Raw genomic sequence first — 25,490 nt, forward strand, 5'->3', positions numbered from 1 at the left:
CTCTGGAACAGATCCATGCTCACAGCCTGATACACCCTGAGGTGAGTCCCCTTCTCTGAACCCTGTTTCAGGGCTGTTACCTTCACCTGTAGAAAGCTCTGCGCCTTGCTCTGCGCCCTGCTCAGCACTGTGGGATAGCATTTCAATTATTTTTGAAAGGGAACGTTTCTGTTTGACTGAAACCCCTGCAATTTTAGCAATCTCACCCCCCAGTTGGGTTACTTCAACATGCAGACGCTGTATTTGCTTCTTGTGCACATCTCTCTCAGAACCACGACATTTCCTTAACTCAATGTTTTCTTCCTCTAACTCAGCCTTCTTACTGTTATACCTCTGCAATAAAGCTTGGTTCTTTTCTTTCTTAAGCAGATTCTGTTCTGCTCTTTCCTTTCTCTCCAAACTCTCCTGTACCTTGCATTCAGCCTCACCAAGGCCTACACCACTGCTGCAGCCTGCGGCCTCTCCTACTTCCATCTCCAACACACAGCCACCAACCCCTGGGTCTAAGGCCATCCTGGCTCCCCTGCAGGAGCTCACCTGCAGCCCATCCTGGAGGAGTTATAGGGAAGGGGTATATGGGGTAATAGGAGGAGTTACAGGGAGAGGTTATATGGGGTAATAGGAGGAGTTATAGGGAGAGGTTATATGGGGTAATAGGAGGAGTTACAGGGAGCGGTTATATGGGGTAATAGGAGGAGTTATAGGGAGCGGTTATATGGGGTAATAGGAGGAGTTATAGGGAGCGGTTATATAGGGTAATAGGAGGAGTTATAGGGAGAGGTTACATGGGGTAATAGGAGGGGTTATAGGGAGGGGTTATATGGGGTAATAGGGAGCGGTTATATGGGGAAATAGGAGGAACTCTTTTTATTGGAAAAAATTTCCAACATTCCATTCCATAGAAAAACATTTCAAACAAAAAAAACTGCTCATTATGTACAAACTTATATTATATCAATATTAACTCAGCATTTGATCCACCTTACTCCTCAACAGCAACTTCACATTCCTTTTATACACATTTTAATTGAAACTAAATAAAAGCCTTAACTATAACATTAATAGCTGCTACCTTTAAAGGATTAATGAACAAACATTAAGCCCCCCCCCCCAAAAAAAAAAAAAAAAAACAACCACACGGTACTACTTTTTCTTTCCCCCCACATTATCCCCCAATGACCCAAACCTCTTGACGGTCACTGAAGGTGGGATTATGTCCGAGTCTGTCTCTCTGGAAACATCCATAGTATGTTCCTCTTCAGATAAGGAAAGTTCCTCTACATCGTCGGAGTCCTCAGCTCTTGACCCCCAATCCTTTCTGAGAGCAGAAAAACGGTTTTTCATAGCTACCTGAGGAACTTTACCAGCGGGACCTGCAGGACGTCGAAGAGTCCCTCCAAGTTTTTTTACCATGCTCTTTTTCCTTTTCTTTTTTCCCTGTGCCCAAATCTGCTCACTTTCTTTTTCTTTATTATTATTTTCCCTCACTTGGGTTTCCATCAAAGTAGAATCATCTGATTCCCCAGATTGTTCCCCTGCTGGGAGTAGATCTGGGGGAGGTTCCTTCTAAGGGGTCTTCTGAAATTTCCTGGGCCTTGTTTACACTCACAATAATTGTTTTTTCTGTAAGAGTATCTGGGCAAACTGCATCCACAGGTGGTCCAGGACAAGCTCCGTCCCCAGGAGGATCTAAGCAAGCGCCATCCCTAGGCTGAACCAGACCAACCCCATCTGCAGGCGGATCCAGACATATTCTGTCTGCGACTTTCAGGGCCCGGTCATAAAGTGCTTCATTGTCTTCGAAGTCCACTTCCTGCTCCCATACTTTTGAAATATTATGCCAGGCTTCTGCGCAATTCGTGTATGAATGTCCAAATTTATCGCATAAATTACATCTGATGTTTGTACAACTTGCCCTCTCGTGGCCCAAGGAGTGGCACAAATTGCATTTTAGAACATCACAAGACATGCTTAAATATCTGGCTGAACCACATCTATGGCACAAGGTTGGCTGCCCATAGTAAAAACAATTTCCTTTTTCTCTTCCTATGAAGAAGGAGTTGGGCAAATGCTTTGTAACATTGCCATGTTGCCAAAGTCTGACTTGCACCTTCCAACCTCTAACCCAAATTTCTTCTGAGTCCATAATTCTTGTAGGTGGAGCCAGTACTTCGCATTGTCTGCCAAGCCATATCAGAATATCTGATATTGGGACTGATTCATGTGTGAAGAGAATTGTCACCGACTTTGTTTCCGGTTTGGGCACAGGAATAGCTGCAAAGGACTTCCATAATTCTGAATTTTTAAGACTCTCACATTTTGTCCAAAAGTAATCCAGAGCCTGAGGTCTCTTAAAGCTGACATCGTATTCGCATGAACCTGGAACATGGATAAGGGCATAAATGTCATCTGCACTGAAGCCCAAAGATTCTTTCAATAGATGTTTTCCTACAAAAATCCTATCAGGCTTCATTTCCTCTGCACCCTTATATCTCAACTTTACCACGTTCCTCCTTTTTAAAGGTTGTGCATTTCTGGTCACAGCGCTCACAAAGGATCTCCCACGCCAGGTTGAAGGGGGTGCTGTGTGAACTGGGGTTACCTTGATGCCATTACTTTGCTTTACCCCATCTTCTGATTGGGCCACTCCATCAGGAACTGTTTGGATAGAAGCAGCACTTTCAGTCTCTACAACCTTAACTTCACTCCCAGGCATTACAGGGTTAATGCTGTCGCCATTGCTGCTAATTACCACCTGCTGTTCTCCTCTCTCAGAGTTCTGAATCCCAGGACCAGCTAATAAGCATGGGTGTGGTTCTGTAAGTCCAGGTGAGCATGGGTTCTCTGGCCCACTGCTCTCAGGCACAAACTCCATTTCCAGCTGATCTCCTCTCAGAGTTTCTAGGTTCTTGCTTTGCTGCTCTCCAGATTTCTTTGTAATTTCTTTAACTTCTCCCAGCGTGGGAGTCTGAGATAACCCAACATCACAGGTGTCTGCTGCTTTCTTTGCATGCAATGGTCTTTTAATCAGATCTTCTGCCGCTTCTGCTATTAACCCCTGGGATGCTGGAAGCTCTGGAACAGATCCTTGCTCACAGTCTGATACATCCTGAGGTGAGTCCCCTTCCCTGAAGTCTTTGGACCCTATTACAGGGCTGTTACCTTCTCCTGTGGAAACCTTTAGCTTCCGGTCCTTTGCTTTCTTTTTTTTTTTTTTTGCAACTTTACCCTTTGGGGTTTTCTTGGCAGTTGGTGGAATTAAACTGTCAGGATCTGAATCAGAATTTTCCTGGGATAAGTTCTCTGTTTTATCTTTAGACTTTGCAGACTTGTTCTGTGATCTAGTTTCTCTCCCACTTCTTGTAGGCGTCACCAAACTTATCTTTTCTTGTGAGCATTTAATGGGGTTTTGGCTTCCGTTTCCACAATCTGAATCTACGCCTTGTTCTGCACTTTGCTCTGCACCCTGCTCAGCATTTTGCTCTGCGCCCCGCTCAGCGCCCTTCTCAGCACCATGTTCAGCACTGTGGGTTAGCATTTCAATAGTTTTTAAAAGGGAACATTTCTGTCTGACTGGAACCCCTGTTATTTTAGCAATCTCAACCTCCAACCGGGTTAATTCAACATGCAGATGATTTATTTGCTTCTTGCGCGTGTCTACCTCACGACCACGACCTCTCTTTAATTTAATATTTTCTATTTCCAATTCTTCTACCTTCCTGTTATACTTTTTCAATAAAGCTCGTTTCTCTTCTTTCTTAAGCAGATTCTGTTCTGCCCTTTCCTTTCTCTCCAAACTCTCCTGTACCTTGCATTCAGCCTCACCAAGGCCTACACCACTGCTGCAGCCTGCGGTCTCGCCTACTTCCATCTCCAACTCACAGCCACCAACCCCTGGGTCTAAGGCCATCCTGGCTCCCCTGCAGGAGCTCACCTACAGCCCATCCTGGAGGAGTTATAGGGAGCGGTTATATGGGGTAATAGGAGGGGTTATATGGGGTAATAGGAGGAGTTATAGAGAGCGGTTATATGGGGTAATAGGAGGAGTTACAGGGAGGGATTATATGGGGTAATAGGAGTTATAGGGAGCGGTTATATGGGGTTATAGGGAGCGGTTATATGGGGTTATAGGGAGCGGTTATATGGGGTAATAGGAGGAGTTATAGGGAGCAGTTATATGGGGTAATAGGAGGAGTTATAGGGAGGGGTTATATGGGGTAATAGGAGGAGTTATAGGGAGCAGTTATATGGGGTAATAGGAGGAGTTATAGGGAGAGGTTATATGGGATAATAGGAGTTATAGGGAGCGGTTATATGGGGCAATAGGAGGAGTTATAGGGAGAGGTTATATAGGGGTAATAGGAGGAGTTATAGGGAGGGGTTATATGGGGTAATAGGAAGAGTCATAGGGAGCGGGTATATGGGGGCAATAGGGAGAGGTTATATGGGGTAATAGGAGGAATTATAGGGATAATTTATATAGGGCAATAGGAGGAGTTATAGTGAGGGGTTATTTAAAAAATATTTGGAGTTATAAGGTGCTGTTTTGTGGGCAATAGGATGAGTTATAGGGAGAAGCTATATGGTGTAATAGGAGTTATATGGAGCGGTTATTTGGGGTAATAGGAGGAGTTATAGAGAGGGGTTATATATAGCAATAGGAGGGGTTATATATAGAAACAGCAGGGGGTTATAGGGAGGGGTTATGTTAAATCTATTTCTTCCGAGTTTCATATATTTCAGCACTCGCGGCTAATAGGATTTCTTACAGGTTATACGGGGTAATAGGCGTTTTAGGGATGAGGATCATGAAGCAGTTTGAGGGTATATGGGGAGTAGTTATAGGACGGTGTTATATTGAATAATAGGATGAGTTATAGAGCCCAGTTATAGGGACTATTAAGCTCATTTCAGCCTAAGTAGGGATGTGTCCGCAGTGATAGAAGATCATTTGTTGACATCGGATCTTCCTGTCACCTGGGGACAGGTGAAAGTCCTGCATCGCGTACCAAATGTGGTGTCATCATGGAGACTTCCTATTCTAGTTCATTTAAATGTCCGGAACTTCAATGTGCTTTTAAAATTAATTTTAATAAGCGATAAATCATGTGTTAGAGAAATAAATAAACAGGGAGAGTACTTCAAATGTTTGGGCTGTAGTCTGGCTTTCTAGTCATCATGAGTTAGGTATTAAGCCTGCAGCACACTGTATGTACAGTACAGCAGGGGGAGAGGAGGCGTTTGGGAAGAGGGGAGGAGGCAGGGGAGAGGTGTTTGGGAAGGGGGGAGGAGGCAGGGGAGAGGTGTTTGGGAAGGGGGAAGGAGGCAGGGGAGAGGCGTTTGGGAAGGGGGGAGGAGGCAGGGGAGAGGCGTTTGGGAAGGGGGGAGGAGGCGGGAGAGGTGTTTGAGAAGGGGGAGGAGGCGGAGGAGAGTCGTTTGGGAAGGGGGAGAGGTGTTTCAGAAGGGGGAGGAGGCGGAGGAGAGTCGTTTGGGAAGGGGGAGAGGCGTTTGGGAAGAGGGAGGAGGCGGGGGACAGGCGTTTGGGAAGAGGGGAGGAGGTGGGGTGAACAGTTTGGGAAGGGGGGAGGAGGCGGGAGAGGAGTTTGGGACGGGGGGAGAAGGCGGGAGAGAGGGGAGAGGCGTTTGAGAAGGGAGGAGGAGGCAGAGGAGAGTCGTTTGGGAAGGGGGAGGAGGCGGGGAGAGTCGTTTAGGAAGGGGGGAGGAGGGTGGGGAGGAGACAGAAACGTCCAAATATTGAAAGTTTCAACATCGTACAAGAGGGAAGCTCCAGGGAGATGTGATAAAGACTTAACGGAAAGGGTGGGGGATTTGTAGAAATGTCTCCCAAAAGAAATGGTAGATGTTAATATACCCAATATCCCACAAATCAGGAATAGAATCTGGTATGTTTGCCGGATGGAACAGTTAACGAGTCTGGTTAACGACACTGGCACAAATTTCCTAAAAGTTTGGGCGTCTTGGTTAGCCCAAATCAATATCCCAGGAATCAGTGCCTCCAATATATTGCTTTAATAGTCATCAACGCGTTCTCCTCTGATGTGTGGAGACAGTAGAATGACGTATATGGGGCAACTAAGCAGGACTGGAGGACTGGAGGGTTGGACAGACAGAATAAGTTGCAGGATGACTAGTCATTGCATGGCGTGACCGTCAGAAGACGATCGGGAACCGTAGGCCAAGACCGATCCCTGGGCGCAGCAAAGCCGCGCTCCCCCGGTACACACCTGAAGATCTGAAATTCTCTGTGACTGCCCCCCCCCCTCCCTCCCCCATCCTCCCTCCCCCATCCTCCCTCCCTCCCTCCCCCATCCTCCCTCCCCTCCCTCCCCCTTCCCTGCTGTATCCTTCCCTGCTGTCTGGTTCGTCTGTAAGTCTCCCCAGTATGTCAGTTATGGTTACTCACAACAAACGGGTTGACATGGGTACCTTTATGTACGACATTGGGTTGGTAGATACTGTCATGATTGTACCATGCACTCAATAAAAACATTTTTGGTTAAAAATAAAGATTTAACGGAAAGGGTGGGGGATTTGTAGAAATGTCTCCCAAAAGAAATGGTAGATGTTAATATTGGATGGGAATAAACAAAAATGCTTGGGGTAGACACAATGGGATTCTATATATGATTGGATCCGTAGGATTTTATAAATGTCTCACAGCGGGTAGGAGAACTGGCAGCCTGGGTGGGCCAAGTGGTTCTCATCTCTGATCCATTTCTTTTTGGGTACGAACTTGAGAAGAGGGTCAATCTGCTCTTCACTTCCTGTCTCTTCCCGCTCCTCACTTCCTGCCTCTTCCTGCTCCTCACTTCCTGTCTCTTTCCGCTCCTCACTTCCTGTCTCTTTCCGCTCCTCACTTCCTGTCTCTTTCCGCTCCTCACTTCCTGTCTCTTTCCGCTCCTCACTTCCTGTCTCTATCCGCTCCTCACTTCCTGTCTCTATCCGCTCCTCACTTCCTGTCTCTATCCGCTCCTCACTTCCTGTCTCTTCCCGCTCCTCACTTCCTGTCTCTATCCGCTCCTCACTTCCTGTCTCTTCCCGCTCCTCACTTCCTGTCTCTTCCCGCTCCTCACTTCCTGTCTCTTCCCGCTCCTCACTTCCTGTCTCTTCCCGCTCCTCACTTCCCGTCTCTTCCCGCTCCTCACTTCCCGTCTCTTCCCGCTCCTCACTTCCCGTCTCTTCCCGCTCCTCACTTCCCGTCTCTTCCCGCTCCTCACTTCCCGTCTCTCCCCGCTCCTCACTTCCCGTCTCTCCCCGCTCCTCACTTCCCGTCTCTTCCCGCTCCTCACTTCCCGTCTCTTCCCGCTCCTCACTTCCCGTCTCTTCCCGCTCCTCACTTCCCGTCTCTTCCCGCTCCTCACTTCCCGTCTCTTCCCGCTCCTCACTTCCTGTCTCTTTCCGCTCCTCACTTCCTGTCTCTTTCCGCTCCTCACTTCCTGTCTCTTCCCGCGCCTCACTTCCTGTCTCCCTGCTTTACTCCGCAGGTGGGCTATGAAAACGCCGGCACGGTCGAGTTCCTGCTGGATAAACATGGCAAGCATTACTTCATCGAGGTCAACTCCCGTTTACAAGTGGAACATACGGTGACAGAGGAGATAACTGAGTGAGTTACGGGGAGACTCGGCACCTACTCACAGCTGTTGTATTGTAACTACCACAATGCACAATCAGTGACCAAGCTTAGACTGAGTCGCAGAAACGGTCTCTCAATGGGTCCACTTCCATGTTGTAGGGTTAGCTGTACAAGCGGTGTAATGTGCAGAGAGCGGGTCTGAGTCCATGCCATATAATGGGTAGGAAGCTATAGATGACTGTCAGGAAATAGCCAGACCCGTGACCTTGTTCTACAGGTCAGATAACGAGCGGTGTTTGGGGGGGGGGAGGAAAGCACTTTCCATGCAGAGTCCTGTGTAACGCGCGGTGTTTGGGGGGAGAGGAGAGCACTTTCCATGCAGAGTCCTGTGTAACGCGCGGTGTTTGGGGGGGAGAGGAGAGCACTTTCCATGCAGAGTCCTGTGTAACGCGCGGTGTTTGGGGGGGAGAGGAAAGCACTTTCCATGCAGAGTCCTGTGTAACGAGCGGTGTTTGGGGGGGAGAGGAGAGCACTTTCCATGCAGAGTCCTGTGTAACGATCGGTGTTTTGTGGGGGAGAGGAGAGCACTTTCCATGCAGAGTCCTGTGTAACGAGCGGTGTTTGGGGGGGGGAGAGGAGCACTTTCCATGCAGAGTCCTGTGTAACGAGCGGTGTTTGGGGGGGAGAGGAGAGCACTTTCCATGCAGAGTCCTGTGTAACGAGCGGTGTTTGGGGGGGAGAGGAGAGCACTTTCCATGCAGAGTCCTGTGTAACGAGCGGTGTTTGGGGGGGAGAGGAGAGCACTTTCCATGCAGAGTCCTGTGTAACGAGCGGTGTTTGGGGGGGAGAGGAGAGCACTTTCCATGCAGAGTCCTGTGTAACGAGCGGTGTTTGGGGGGGAGAGGAGAGCACTTTCCATGCAGAGTCCTGTGTAACGAGCGGTGTTTGGGGGGGGGAGAGGAGCACTTTCCATGCAGAGTCCTGTGTAACGAGCGGTGTTTGGGGGGGAGAGGAGAGCACTTTCCATGCAGAGTCCTGTGTAACGAGCGGTGTTTGGGGGGGAGAGGAGAGCACTTTCCATGCTGCGTGAGCCTGATTCCCATGCCCTGCCTCCTGACTCAGTCCTGTTGTCCGGATTGGCAATGTTGGCAGGGTAGAGATCAGAGGTTGGCGTGACTCTGAGCTGGGACGCTACTCTGTGCTGGCTGGCAAGGAATGACGTGATTACTGTAACCCCATCTCTGCCAACAGAGTATTGCTTTGCAGTTCTTACATACACGCACTAGATCTGTGTGTGTGTGTGTGTGTGTGTGTGTGTGTGTGTGTGTGTGTGTGTGTGTGTGTGTGTGTGTGTGTGTGTGTGTGTGTGCGCGCGCGCGCGCACGCGTGTTTATATATAACATTTTTTTTTATGGTGGGAGAAAAAGGTGACAGAAAACCTCCACTGTTAGCATATAGCCAAAAAAGAATATCACTTGTGAGCACATTCACATGTCTTAGACAGGTCTGCAACTTTGCCTTTCAGCCATTATCCCACTGCAGCAAGGGATTCTGGGAAATGACATGCAAATCAGCACACCATGTGTCACCTTTTGCCTGGAATATACATTCACATGGAGCCCATTTAAGCAAATGCATCGCCGTTCACACAGCTTTTAAACACAGCATGGGACTAGCAAAGCAAGTCAAACCACTCGCAGGCATGTTTCAGCCTTGATGGGTATCATCAGTGTGTGGTTGGTTTATACTTTCTTTGCAATATTTCTAGGCTGGGTAGGTTTACTACATATACATACATATGCACACACACACATATACGCACACACACACACACACACTGTATAGTTAAATATTTTTCCTTTCATGCTGATTACACTTAGAAACCCCTTTGAAACCCTGCAGCGTTTTTCTATCTGGAAGAAATATTGATGGAAAAACATCAATATAGAAAAACTGCTCTTTAGCTTGTGGAAGTGTATAAAGATTATGGGAATCATTATACAGCACGGCATGCTTCTTTTCTGTGTGCTAGAAGTGTATAGAGATACTCAGCATCATTATACAGCCCGGCATGCTTCTTTTCAGTGTGCTAGAAGTGTATAGAGATACTCAGCATCATTATACAGCACGGCATGCTTCTTTTCTGTGTGCTAGAAGTGTATAGAGATACTCAGCATCATTATACAGCACGGCATGCTTCTTTTCTGTGTGCTAGAAGTGTATAGAGATACTCAGCATCATTATACAGCACGGCATGCTTCTTTTCAGTGTGCTAGAAGTGTATAGAGATACTCAGCATCATTATACAGCCCGGCATGCTTCTTTTCAGTGTGCTAGAAGTGTATAGAGATACTCAGCATAATTATACAGCACGGCATGCTTCTTTTCAGTGTGCTAGAAGTGTATAGAGATACTCAGCATCATTATACAGCACGGCATGCTTGTTTTCAGTGTGCTAGAAGTGTATAGAGATACTCGGCATCATTATACAGCACGGCATGCTTGTTTCAGTGTGCTAGAAGTGTATAGAGATACTCAGCATCATTATACAGCACGGCATGCTTGTTTCAGTGTGCTAGAAGTGTATAGAGATACTCAGCATCATTATACAGCACGGCATGCTTGTTTCAGTGAGCTAGAAGTGTATAGAGATACTCAGCATCATTATACAGCACGGCATGCTTGTTTCAGTGTGCTAGAAGTGTATAGAGATATAGTACTCCGCATCATTGTATTCATTATCATGTATAGATGTACTCGTATAAAGAGATTCTTGGCATCATTATACAGTGCAGCGTGTGCATCATCAGTGTATAGCTATACTAAGCATCATTATACGGCAGGGTGTATTCATTATCAGTGAATAGAGATACTCCGCATCATTATACAGCAGGGTATGTTTATTATCAGTGTATGGAGATACTCTGTATCATTATACAGCGCCGCCGTTTGCGTGCTTAAGATTGTCAGTCTCCCATCCCCCCTCTCCTCTGTAAAGTGCTATACAGTACTAAGGAGTATTAATATTAACACTACATAGGCTTATTTATGTATAACATGCTTTACCAGGAAGTAATACACTGAGTTTCCTCTCGTTCTCACGTGTGTCCTGGGCACAGAGTTATGATGACAGATAATACATGGTTACAAATACAGTTAGGCCTCGGGCATGGTCAGCGCTTATGCGCTGACCCGTGCTGAGGCGTGCTGCTGCTCGGCACTGAGCCCCTGCAGCCGCAATGAGAGAGGCTTTAGCAGGGGCTCGCGCACGCGTCCGCACGCTTGGGGAAGCGTCTCTGACGGAGTTTTTAAATTTGGCGCTCGCCAGAGTGCAGGGCCGGTCACGTGAGCGGTTCGCCCAATGAGGGCGAACCAGCTCCGTGACGTCACCGGCCCGCCCCCCGACACGCCCACGGACGGCGCGCTGTGTAAGGCCAGGGAAAGCACCGCTTTCCCTCAGCCTCAGCGCGCCTCCGCACGGCACAAACAACTATGTCCCAGGCCTTACATAAGTGAACATGGTATACATTATATACAAGACATTGCATGCACAGTAAGAGATAATATATATTATAGGCGTATGTAACTGTCACAGACCAGATTAAAATGTGAGACGGCTTTAGTTATGAAATAACTTAGGTCTGTAATATAGTGCTCGCTGGTGCGTGTGTGGGCGTGTGCACATGGCGTGCACATTTCGGTTGTATGTTGCCAGCGGTGTCACGCGTGGCTCTTGACATCACAACGTTAGGCCGCGTTGTGATTGGTTCGTGGAGTCACGTATTTTCTCTGGTCTGCCGCACCACCGCTCAGAGCCACGCGTGCGTCCTGACTGTGTCAACATCAGCCTCCCACAGTCAATTATCATTGACGCGCACCGTATTACAGACCTTAGACTGGTGGCGGCTGTGAGAGTCTCCGGGAGATTGTTCCAGTTTTGGGGTGCACGGTAAAAGGAGGAGGAGCGTCCGGATACTTTGCTGAACCTTGGGGCCATGAGCAGTGAAGAGGCTGCTTTGCTCTGTGCGGTGATTAGAGCTTGCTTAATCCTCTTAAACGGGGAACATTTCCATATTGTGTGTGTGTGTGTGTGTGTGTGTGTGTGTGTGTGTGTATGTGTGTGTGTGTATATATGCAAATGTAAATACAACTGTATGCTCATCTACACGTCTTAGGCAGGTCTGCAACCCCGCCTTTCACCATTATCACACAGCACTTCCACTGCAGCAAGGGATTCTGGGAAATGACATGCAAATGAGCACACAGTGCCACTTTTTGCTTCAAAAACCATTTTTAACATGGTTCCCTATAGGCTTAAGCTTGCTGCATGGTCACAGCTTTGAGCACAGCCAGGGTTAAGGTGCATAGTGATGGGCGTATGACAGGCAGAGCCTCCAGCTGTCACACTTATTACAAGGATCAGCCACAGGAACCAGGGACGCCATCGGGCAGCGGGGACGTGTGAGCTGCTGGGGGGGGGGCAGCGGGGACGTGTGAGCTGCTGGGGGGGGCAGCGGGGACGTGTGAGCTGCTGGGGGGGGGGCAGCGGGGACGTGTGAGCTGCTGGGGGGGGCAGCGGGGACGTGTGAGCTGCTGGGGGGGGCAGCGGGGACGTGTGAGCTGCTGGGGGGGGCAGCGGGGACGTGTGAGCTGCTGGGGGGGCAGCGGGGACGTGTGAGCTGCTGGGGGGGGCAGCGGGGACGTGTGAGCTGCTGGGGGGGGGGGCAGCGGGGACGTGTGAGCTGCTGGGGGGGGGCAGCGGGGACGTGTGAGCTGCTGGGGGGGGGCAGCGGGGACGTGTGAGCTGCTGGGGGGGCAGCGGGGACGTGTGAGCTGCTGGGGGGGGGCAGCGGGGACGTGTGAGCTGCTGGGGGGGCAGCGGGGACGTGTGAGCTGCTGGGGGTGGCAGCGGGGACGTGTGAGCTGCTGGGGGGGGGCAGCGGGGACGTGTGAGCTGCTGGGGGGATTCTGTCTCTCTCATCCTGAGCAATGGCAGCTGCTACCCGTGTCTGTCACAGCCGCTCTCGCTGAGATTACTGAGAGAGCGCTCTGACATGGGAACACACACCACACACCACACACCACACACCACACACCACACACCACACACCACACACCACACACCACACACACTTTGCGGGACGTACAGCTAGAGGAACTGTTCTGGGTGCATCTGAACCTAAATTAAAAAATAAAAAAAAACTGAAAAATTCAGACGTTTGCAGGACTTGAAATGAATAAATATACAGAATAGTAATTTATCATCAACGCTTCAGTTTATACTTAAGACTTAGACATATATTCATATATACATACAGTACATATATACATACAGTACATATATACATACAGTACATATATACATGCAGTGCGTGTATCCATACAGTCAGCGGCGGAGCCGGACAGGTGCTGTCCTCCGGGCAATAATTTTTCTGGGCCCCATTATAAGTGAATATATTCCATAGATTCAGGAGTCTCCATCGGGCCCCCAAGCCTCTCAGCGGCCCCGCGAGCCCCATCCCCCTCTCAGCGGCCCCGCGAGCCCCATCCCCCTCTCAGCGGCCCCGCGAGCCCCATCCCCCTCACCACCTCACTCTCCTCTATTCACCGCTCTCTCCTCATGTATTTCTTTCCCCCTCTTACACCCTCTCACTCCCCCCTTTTTCCTCTCACACTCCTCTCCCCCCCCGCTATCACTCAGTAACCCACCCTCCAAAATCAAGCCAGCTCCCTCAATCCTCCCCTACTCACATTCATTTCCCCCTCTCCCCTGACACACACACACACACACACTTCTCCCCCCCCCCCACGATACAGTTCCCCCCCCACACAATACACAAATTAGAATAACCGCCCAATAACTGCAATAACCCCCCACGCACATGCTACATTAACCTCCCCCCCCCACATACACTACATTAACCTCCTCTCCCCCCCCCCCACACACACACACTACATTAACCTCCTCTCCCCCCCACACACACACACTACATTAACCTCCCTCCCCCCCCCACATACACTACATTAACCTCCTCTCCCCCACACACACACACACTACATTAACCTCCTCTCCCCCCCACACACACATACTACTTTAACCTCCCCCCCCACACACACACACTACATTAACCTCCCCCCCCACACACACACTACATTAACCCCCCCCCCACACACACACTACATTAACCTCCTCCCCCCCCCCCACACACACACTACATTAACCTCCTCCCCCCCACACACACACACTACATTAACCTCCCTCCCTCACACGCTCACACACTACTTTAACCTCCCCCCCACACACATACACTAAATTAACCTCCCCCACACACGCTCGCACACTCACACACACTACTTTAACCTCCCCACACACACACACTACAATACCCTCACACACACACTACATTAACCTCCTCCCCCTCCCCCACACACACACACTCTATAATAACCTCCCCCACACACACACTACAATAACACCCCCACACACTACAATACCCCCCACACACACTACAATAGCCCCCCCCACACACACTACAATAACCCCCCCCCCGCACACGCTACAATAACCCCCCCCACGCACACGCTACAATAACCCCCCACGCACACGCTACAATAACCCCCCAAACACACTACAATAACCCCCCACACACACTACAATAACCCCCACACACACTACAATTACCCCCCCACACACACACACAACAATAACCCCCCCCCCACACACACACACACTACAATAACCCCCCCCCCACACACACACACACTACAATAACCCCTCCCCCCCCCACACACACACACACGACCAAGCGGCTGTAGAGGAGGTGGGTTCGGATGGGCCTGAGGAGCAGGAAGGATGCTGGGGTAAAAGAGCTGGTACCTTATATCTGCTGCCCCCAACACTGCTCGTGCCATGTTCCACACGTGGCGCTGAATAATGGAGATTCCCGCGCCCAGTCACCTCATATGCTCCTCCCTACATGCTGCCGTGTTATCCAATGAGGGAGAGGGGGGATTCTGGCAGCTGAGGAGTGGGCCTGCTGGCAAGCGGCTCTCACCGAGCCCGGAGGAGGAAGGGGACCCCTGACTTCTGTAGTCCAGCGGCTAGCTTGGCGACTGGGACAAATGTCTTGGCTCTCCCCCCTGTCGGCGGCCATGAGCAGGCCCCCCAAGAGCACGGACCCCCGGACTTTAGCTACGCCCCTGCATACAGTACATATGTATATATGATACACGTGTACACATATACATACAGTGTGTGTGTAAAAAAAATAATATATATATATACACTGTAGCTATATGCTTTACTGTGGAGGGTTACACACACACACACACACACACACACACACACACACACACACACACACACACACACACACACACACACACACAGCCCCCCCCCACACACACACAGAGCCCCCCCCCACACATACAAAGAGCCCCCCCACACACACAAAGAGCCCCACACACACACACACACACACACCCTCCCCCCTATTGAACAGGAAGGATTTATCTTGAAAGATTGGGATTTTAACCCTTCTGCTTCCAAAAGAGGCGTGGAACACATTGCAGAGCACAAGGGAGAGATGCCCTGGGTACTTTATTGCTTAATTAGCAGGATACGGGACACAATGTCTCTGCTCAGCAAGACGCAGCAGTAAAACGAGCTCCTCCATCTCCCCAGAAAAGCTGTGGGAATGCAGAGAAGTGAGGCTTATATCGCTTCACATCTGTTGCGGTTTGTTGGGGAAGCAGAAACTCATTACTCTGAACCGTAATGATCCTGCGTCGGATACATACACGACATAAAAAGAACGCCAGGAAAACATTTGTTTTTGAAATGATGGAACGTGGAACATAGTCAGTGTTCATTTAGTGGAGCTAATGTATGGGGTTTGGATTTGCTACTTTACCTATAGCTGAGGCTACGGCCTGATACCGGCGCTACACGCGTGCCTGCCATGCTGGGGGCGCGTGCAGCTGTGACCCCTAAAGGTTTGCAATGAGATCCAGAGGGGAATGCAACTGGGACAATGTACTGGTGCAATAATCCTAGATTAAAAAGATCATGTTATCTCGTTAAGCAAACTGCAGTGCTCTGGAATAGGGGAACACGCTTTAAACTGGTTTCACTCCTGCAGATGCAGCCAGATGGTTGGTCGCGTGGTCGGCCAGGAAACTGCAGATAGCAGCATCCGGACACCCGCCTGCGTGCAGAATCCCTGCAGCCGGACTAATGGCCCATCAGGATTAACACAGTGGGGGTCCCTGCTTCTGAATGGGACTCCTTCTGTGTGAATCCTACTCGCTGCATCAGTCTGGAAGAGCCGCGCCGGGAGAGAAAACAGAATCAGTCACTCTCTCTGCGCACCTCTTAACAGGCGATCGCCTGCTTATATGTTTTTTTTAATGACATAAGATTGAAGCAGGGGGTCTCCGGAGTTGAACCACATTCATTTCAGCATCGGGTACCCTTGCTTCCCAAGTTATGGGGTGCCGGTATCTCCTGCATGTTTAAATGTCCCGGTCACGTGACGCAGGAGAATGAAACATGCAGGGAGATACCGACCCCCGTACCAGGCCTGTAACTCGGGAAGCACGGGGGTCCCGCGAGGCTGAAATTAATGCGGTTGAGCTCCGGAGACCCCATGCTTCAATAATATGTTATTAAAATGTTGGGCCCCCCTTATCATCTCCGTCTTCATCAATGATCTACCCACAGTTCGTAAGGGAGCTTAAATACACATGTATGCGGATGACACAAGCTTGTATGCACACAGCCCTAACCTCTCCGACCTTGAACATGTACTTGAATCTGATTTTTCGAAACTTGAAAAAATGTATTTCCCATAACAAACTCGTTTTAAACCCTGACAAAACTGTAACGAGGGTATTGGGACCAAGGCTACAGTTCTAACCTTCCAATGACGGAGCTTCAAATGAGAACCAACTCTAATACCATCCTAGCCCCCGTCACTAGTTTTAAATATCTGGGCATTTAACATTTGGGTTGCGTATCACACAGCAGATGCTAATGCCAATTATAGACTATGGGGACATAGTATATGGTACAGCACCCCAAACCCACCTTAGCAAATTTGATACCCTCTACAATTCAATTTTTCTCCAATGCAACTACAACACACATCACTGCGAAATGCTCAAAGAACTAGATTGATCATCACTAGAGTCTAGGTGCAAAGTTCACCTTTCCTGTTTTGCCTTCAAATACTTTCTGGGCAAGAAGCCCATCTATCTGAACAAGCTCCTCACCCCAACCACATGCAGCACTTATCATCTGAGATCAGACTCCAAAAGACTGTTCATGGTCCCAAGGTTCAGCAAAGTATCCGGCCGTTCCTCCTCTTACCGTGCGCCCAAAAACTGGACCAACCTACCGGAGACTCGCCACCAGTCTAAGGCCTCGGATATAGTGGGTGCGCGGCTGTGACATCACGTGAGCGATTCACCCCCATTGGCTTAACCTCTTGCGTGACTCGGCCGGCGCGCAACAAAATCACATTTCTTTGTCGGCTGAAAACGCGGCTGTGCTGTCGCACTTCATCGCGCGGTCGCGCTCTCTATGGCCTGCCTCATAGAGGTGCGGGAGATATAGAAGAGGGGCAGCGCGCAGCAAAAACAAAGGGAGAACGGTCCAAATAATGCAAAAAAAAGATTTCATGGCGAGACATATGCACTGAGGTAAACCTACGCGTTTCGCACAAAAGTACTTTATCAAGGAGTAAAAACAAATGTGTCCTGCAGTCCTTTTACATTCCAGCTGAGAGCTCCGCTTCGCGCAAAAAACGCGATGACGTTATGACGTCCCGAACTCATAGCGCATGCGCAGTGGTCCAGAGACCCCCATTCTGACATCACGCGTCTCCCTGGAGGGAAAACACCTCCCATATCCCTCATGGAGGTACCGCCTGTTGTTCGCGCGGTCGCACGCAGTATGGACGCGGCCCAAGTTCTTTCAAAACTAAAGCCGTCTCACAGTTTAATCTGGTCTGTAACTGTTACATACGCCTATAATATGTATTATCTCTAACTGTGCATGCAATGTCTTTATATATAATGTATACCCTGCTCACTTACTGTAACCATGTATTTATCATCATAACTCTGTGCCCAGGACATACGTGAGAACGAGAGGAAACTCTGTCTATTACTTCCTGGTAAAGCTTGTTATAAATAAATACTGTACCTCTATTACAGTTTGCAACTCAAACTGCTGGGAATATTGGCAACAAATTATCCCAGACAGGAAAGTGTTGCAAATATCTTGCACTGCGGGGGAGGTGGGATAAAGCCTGCTATAGATATCAATGCTCAGCATATTAAAACGCTTTAAAAATGGCATTAAAAGTTTAAAAAAAAAAAACAATAATACAGTACTGCAGTTGGTTTTATCTAACACTAAAGAAGTGATGTATTTAACACATGTAGGATATTGCATGGATTGCTACTTTAAGGCAGCTAGAAAGGTCTAGATTTAAACTATTAACTAATGCCTGTAATAGCTGTGTTGGGACTGACCCTTTAATAACGATTTTTTGCTAAGATTTATTTTTCAGTTAATAAATGTTCATAAATTTATGGCCATAAATACTAAATCTACACAGACGGAACCCATAGAACATATAATACATTTTGTTTTTATAGAATATATTTTTTATTCATTGGTAATCTCTGGTATTAATTTGCTTTACTCCTACGTGGGACTGACCCATTAACCCATTAAACACGTCCCTGTCATTACGTCCCTTTGCTCCTATGTGGGACTGACACTTTAACCCATTAAGCACGTCACTGACATTAGGTCCCTTTGCCCCTACATGGGACTGACCCTATAACGGCTTCATCACATTCCTTCTTTGATCCTAATCCCATAAGTAACCCCTGTCTGAAATGTCCTCTTGCAGACATTCCCACAACACAGTATTTTTATACAACTTCATGCCAGATTAACCTACAGTGCAGCTTCTTTCAAAAGCAATTTAAATCCACATTGTGGCAAAATGTATTTATAATAAATGTGCGTTCCATTTAAAATTGATATGGCCCGTCTGCAATATATATGAAAGCAGACTTTCCGATGAATAATACAGATGCCAGAATCAGAGCATCGCTCTGTACGGTGAATTATTCTATTTGTGATTCTGCGTTTTCAAGGTCGCGTTGAATTTGGGAACACTTTCCTCTTGGAGAGAACTGGTGAATTTAGGCTCCTATTCCACCAAAAGTTACCCGTGTCAGTGACCGATTGACGATGGATAAGGCTGAATGTAGGCGACTGTCACCTTTTATAAAGAAAAAGTCACACAAGTAAAAATGTTAAATAAGTTTTAACGTTTCATTATAAATGGGTTGGCGGTGGTAATAAGATCGCGGTGGTAATAAGATCGCGGTGGTAATAAGATCGCGGTGGTAATAAGATCGCGGTGCTAGTGGGAAGCAATGGTAATGGGAAGCAAACGTAATAAGATCGCGATGGTAATAAGATCGCGGTGGTAATAAGATCGCGGTGGTAATAAGATCGCGGTGCTAGTGGGAAGCAATGGTAATGGGAAGCAAACGTAATAAGATCGCGGTGGTAATAAGATCGCGGTGGTAATAAGATCGCGGTGGTAATAAGATCGCGGTGGTAATAAGATCGCGGTGGTAATAAGATCGCGGTGGTAATAAGATCGCGGTGGTAATAAGATCGCGGTGGTAATAAGATCGCGGTGGTAATAAGATCGCGGTGGTAATAAGATCGCGGTGGTTATAAGATCCCGGTGGTAATAAGATCCCGGTGGTAATAAGATCCCGGTGGTAATAAGATCCCGGTGGTAATAAGATCCCGGTGGTAATAAGATCCCGGTGGTAATAAGATCGCGGTGGTAATAAGATCGCGGTGGTAATAAGATCGCGGTGGTAATAAGATCGCGGTGGTAATAAGATCGCGGTGGTAATAAGTTCGCGGTGGTAATAAGATCGCGGTGGTAATAAAATCTGGATGGTAATAAGATCGCGGTGGTAATAAGATCGCGGTGGTAATAAGATCGCGGTGGTAATAAGATCGCGGTGGTAATAAGATCGCGGTGGTAATAAGATCGCGGTGGTAATAAGATCGCGGTGGTAATAATATCGCGGTGGTAATAATATCGCGGTGGTAATAAGATCGCGGTGGTAATAAGATCGCGGTGGTAATAAGATCGCGGTGGTAATAAGATCGCGGTGGTAATAAGATCGCGGTGGTAATAAAATCTGGATGGTAATAAGATCGCGGTGGTAATAAGATCGCGGTGGTAATAAGATCCCGGTGGTAATAAGATCGCGGTGGTAATAAGATCGCGGTGGTAATAAGATCGCGGTGGTAATAAAATCTGGATGGTAATAAGATCGCGGTGGTAATAAGATCCCGGTGGTAATGGGTTGGCGGTGGTAATATGAGTGCAGTGGTAATGGGTTGGCGGTGGTAATATGAGTGCAGTGGTAATGGGTTGGCGGTGGTAATATGAGTGCAGTGGTAATGGGTTGGCGGTGGTAGATTACACCAGCAACAAAGGAAAGGGTTCTTTACAGTAAGGGCAGTTACAGTATGGGATTCATTACCCATGGAGACTGTGATGGCAGATACAATAGATTATTTAAAAAAAAAAAATTATAGGAAAGTATACAGGGATATACCTAATAAGAAACATGGGAGGGATGTTGATCCAGGGAGTAATCTGATTGCCAATTCTTGGAGTCAGGGTGGAATTTATTTTTCCCCTTATGAGATATCATTGGATAATATGTCACTGGGGTGTTTGTTTGCTTCCCCTCGATCAATATACTGTAAGTACGGATGTAGGATAAAGTCTGTCGTCTAAATTTAGCATATGAGGAACTTGGATGTCTTTTTTCAACCTCATCTACTATGTAACTATTATATCGTCTTTATAGAGCAGTGTTTTTCAATCAGGGTTCCTGGTTGTCATGGCAACGCGGTGTCATTTTACACCACACAGCCATTTTCATTGGTGATGTACGGGGAGACACTAAAATTTGAGGGAGATGCAGGAAAATACCGGTAACACTCGACAACGGGCAAAATGCACTCGCCCCAGGCAAGGTGGCGAGTGCATTTGTCGATTCCTGTGTGTGTGTGTGTGTGTGTGTGTGTGTGTGTTCTTCAGTATTAGGTGATACCTTTTGTGTTTGGACTAACAATTTGTTATATATATATATAACAGTATATATATTGAGGCAAAAAGTGACACTGTGTGCTCATTTGCATGTCATTTCCCAGAATCCCTTGCTGCAGTGGAAGTGCTGTATGCTGGGTGATAATGGGGAAAGGCGGGGTTGCAGACCTGCCTAAGACATGCAGATGAGCATACAGTTATATTTGCATATATATATATAGAAACACAGAAAAAACAGGCGCACTCATAGCGTAAAAAGGTATAACAATATTTATGGAGTAAAGGATTTAAAATGCACACTCACAAACACAGCTTAATAAAAAACAATTTTGAGTATAACTCAGCCCGCCCGACACAGGAACCCGGTAACGGACAACTTCAGTGTAGTGTCCGGTGTAGATACACTGCAGCAGCCTCTGTGAACGCCTCCGCAGCCCGGAGAGCACGAGGGACGCCGCCTTCCTCTCAATCCGGCGTCACACAGTGAGTTCTCAGCTCCAGGTACCGCGAGAATGCTTTTTATTAAGCTGTGTTTGTGAGTGTGCATTTTAAATCCTTTACTCCATAAATATTGTTATACCTTTTTACGCTATGAGCGCGCCTGTTTTTTCTGTGTTTCTATAGATATCTCCAAGGAAGTGCTGTTCCCTTCATTCGGGCTGCAGAGACTCTTTTGGATAGCAATTGGAGCATTTTTTAGGATTTGTATACATTTTTTATATATATATTTTTCTGGACTTTACATCTGATAATTTTATTTTTATTTTTTATATATTTTTGCATTGTGCATGTATACTATCTTTCCCCATTTTTGTACAGTATAGGTTTTTTTCTTCACGTTCATGTGGCTATTCATATAATGGTTCAGGTTGGCGCCGTTTTTTCTTTCTGTTGTGCTATATATATATATATATATATATATATATATATATATATACACATACACATACACATACACACACACACACATTAATCATTGGCTTGTCCACGCTACGTAGCAATCATAAATAAATACATTACCCTAACACAGGGACATGTAACGAGAAGCGACACATCGCAGGTAAAGTAAATGAGAAAAGTTGTGTGTTATATTGCAGCATTTTTGGGATGATAATACATGGCTTTGTTGCTCCAGCCCTTGGGTTAGGGTAATGTATATATTTATATATTTCTCCAACGGAGGAACACCAAGTGCTATGGAAAATATATTATTTATAGTCAGATGCATCTGTGTGTCTCTTTCTCTAGCTGTCTGCTCTGTCTCTCTGCTCCTCTTATCTGACTCTCTGCCCCTCTTATCTGACTCTCTGCCCCTCTTAAGCCTCGGACATTGTCAGCGCTTTTGCGCTGACCCGTGCTGAGGCGCGCTGCTGCTCGGGACTGAGCCCCTGCAGCCGCAATGAGAGCGGCTTTAGCAGGGGCTCGCACACGCGTCCGCACGCTTGGGGAAGCGTGTGTCTGACGAAGGTTTGAAATTTGGCGCTCGCCGGAGCGCAGGGCCAGTCACGTGAGCGGTTCGCCCAATGAGGGCGAACCAGCTCCGTGACGTCACTACCCCGCCCCCGACACACCCACGGACGGCGCGCTGTGTAAGGCCAGGTAAAGCACCGCTTTCCCTGAGCCTCAGCGTGCTTCCGCACTCTTTTGGGCACTATGTCCCAGGCCTTATGTGTCTCTCTGTCCCTCTTAGCTGTGTCTCTGCCCCTCTTATCTGTCTCTCGACCCTTCTTATCTGTGTCTCTGTCCCTATTATCTCTCTCTGCCCCTCTTATCTCTGTCTCTCTGCCCCTCTTATCTATTGCTGTGCCCCTCTTATCTGTCTCTGTGCCCCCCTTATCTCGATGTGTCTCTGTGCCCCCCATGTCTCTGTGCCCCCTTATCTCTGTGTGTCTCTGTGCCCCTCTTATCTAGGTGCCCCTCTTTTCTGTCTCTCTGTGCCCCTCTTTTATCTCTGTTTCTCTCGGTGCCCCTCTTTTATCGTTATATATATAACCGTAAACAGTTTCTGAGATTGTGTATGTTTAATCACATATATTTATCTTAAAATCCTTATCTCACTGCCTCAAAGTGGCAGGGAGGTGGCAGCGGGTGGTCAGGAAGATGTATAGTGGCACTTGTGCTGGTGGGTTTAACCATACTATGAAAGCTTGAACAATATACCCAGCTAACATGGGAAAGGTACATGCACATGAGGCCGGCGTGATAAGTAAGGCCTCAACCCGCAAATATGGAACACCCCAAAAAGCAATGACCCTCATTCCACGGAGGTTGGAGTGTCCCTTGGCTTGATAGTGTTCAGTAAGAAGACAGAGGGTGCTGCGAATCCCCGGAGGTTAAACAAAAGCTGTCATTCAAACTTCAATTTGGCTACCTTCTACTGTAGTAAGAAGAAAAGATGAAGGCCTCATTGAGCTCTAAAGCAGACACCGATTCTATTACTGAGGTACAGATAATGGAAGAATCAGGCTGCATCGTTAACAGGAGATGGAGAAACACCATAGTTGAGTCAGAAAGAGCAGCCAGAATTGTTGTTCAGTTGACAAAAGAGAGGTACAGGCTTCAAATAATCCAGGTGTCTGCTCCAACATCCAGTCACACAGACCATGAAGTGGAGACTGTAGAGGGAGAGGGTGGTTGGCCCGGTATTAAAGGGGTTGCACCCCATATGGCCACCCCCTGACCTCACCAGTTAGGCAAGGGGTTAACTGGACTGCGGTCCAGGAATGTGGCTTACACCTTGTCATGTCAGGAAACTGTATGTTCCCCTGTTCCCATGTTTCATTATAATCCTGTATTTTAATGTTTTAAAGTGCATTTCTGTATCTCTAGTTCTGGAGGTCGCAGAGAGTTGAAATTTGGCCAATATGTGGAGTCACTGGAGGCATTAAAAACGGGCAAATTTCGACCCACTGAGCCCACCAGAATGGAACTTATTAATATGTGTAGATATTAAAGTGTATATGTATGGTATTTTGGATCTGCTCTGAAAATGCAGACTCCATCTGCTATGCTAATAGGTCATGAAGGGCAGCCGGATAATTGAGCATAAGCACTGTGATCAAAAGTTAACTGCCCTGATTGTTTACACTAAGTACTAATCAACAGACAAAGTACTAATCAACAGACTCTGCCACTCTAATTGTTACCTGAGGGTGGAGAATCATCAAACTGGAGTGGTGTGTAGGTGTTATGTCTACACCTACAAACAATGCAGATTGGACCAGAAACTTAATTTGGTAGACTGGTCGTCGCCCCTGATTTAATTATGGGGCTACAGAAATAAGACCCTCAAAGTCCCAGTACACATGGGCTAACTAGCTGGAGGGCATGGGTTAATCTGTGTCTCCAGGTTAGGGATTGGATACAGATAATTGTTCACCAATAGTCTGTATTCAATGTTAAGAATAGGGTTACACAGGTATATAAACTGTGTCAACCCTATAGTTTTTAGTTCTTCTGATACCATCTTAAATGTCACCGGATTGCTGGAGAATTGCTAGCCGATACTTCTCCATCCCCCAACCCTAAGTAAGTGTTACCTTCTTGTCTGTTAATTGTACTATATTGCTGTGTTCACCTTTTAAAGGAATAAATATATTTTATTATATCTATGCCTCGTTCAGTTCAACCCAGATATTTGGTGTTCATTATATCTTGTCATAAGCTACCGTGACAGAGACTTCCACCATTAAATCAACCAACTTAACAGCAAAGGAAATTGTCACCTCAAGATCATTATGGGAGATTTCAATGCAAAGACTGGTTCCCACAGAAAGACGAAGCATCAGTGGGTAAGTGTGGTTACAGTAAAGGGAATGAACGTGGAGACAGATTGGGAGAATTTGCAGAATGTGAAAACTTCTCCATCAGGAATTCATTCTTCCAGAAGAATCCAAACAGAAAATGGGCATGGGATGGACCCAGTGGAGCCAGGAATGAAATTTACGATGTCCTAGCTAACAAGAAACATGTCATGGAAGACTTCAGAATCCTTAACTGCTTTGACACAAGGAATGATCACTGATTTAGTTAAAAATTACATCTGAATGTGCTTATGGAAAGAAGAACACTGATTAAAAAGAAGACAAAAGCAATCAACATCTGCAAACATGTAACTGAAGATATAACATTATTTAACTGCCATATGGTGAGGAAGACTATGAAATCTAACGATAGCCTAAAGAAGACAAAGCAACGACTTATGGTTGGGAAGAAGCAAATCGTCGCCCTTAAACAAGACGAGGGATCAACAATAAAAGGCCGTGCACTTGTCATAAAGAGAGCTGAGGTCTTCTACGTAAAATTGTACGAGAACTCCCGTAACACGAAGAGCAGGGCGTAATCCGGCAGAGGCAGAGCGAGAAGAAACCACCATTGATGTACTGTACCAACTGGCAAAGGCAAGACATATGTTATTATATAGGTGTGGAGAACAAACGGAGCACAGCAGCAGCAAAAAGGTAAAGGGGCTACAGGAATAAGCTAAGAACATCTCTAATGGATAGGTAGCAGCATGTCCAAAAACACTCGCGCGTGTCACGCTAAGATTAGCGCTTTGTCAGAGAGAATATTATATTATTATATTATTATATAAATAATGTTATTATATATACATGAAATGATTATGATACACAGACATATAAGCTGAATGTAGTTCGTTTGTGTGTTTTATTTATAAAAATGTTTTACCAGAGGACAAGAGACCGGGGGTCCCAAGATCG

General features: G+C 47.2%; 1 protein-coding gene across 7 annotated transcripts in view; it reads left to right on the forward strand.

Moving 5' to 3' along the window:
- Nucleotides 1–25,490, forward strand: part of LOC142465628 (pyruvate carboxylase, mitochondrial-like) — a 248,894-nt gene that overhangs the window by 193,785 nt on the left and 29,619 nt on the right. For all 7 annotated transcript variants that reach the window (XM_075569745.1, XM_075569741.1, XM_075569744.1 and 4 more), the window contains one exon: nt 7,506–7,624. In XM_075569745.1, the coding sequence (XP_075425860.1) occupies nt 7,506–7,624 (119 nt within the window). The remainder of the gene's footprint in view (nt 1–7,505; nt 7,625–25,490) is intronic.

Source organism: Ascaphus truei, chromosome 14 (genome assembly GCF_040206685.1).
Source record: "Ascaphus truei isolate aAscTru1 chromosome 14, aAscTru1.hap1, whole genome shotgun sequence".
In the NCBI taxonomy this organism is placed as follows: Eukaryota; Metazoa; Chordata; class Amphibia; order Anura; family Ascaphidae; genus Ascaphus; species Ascaphus truei.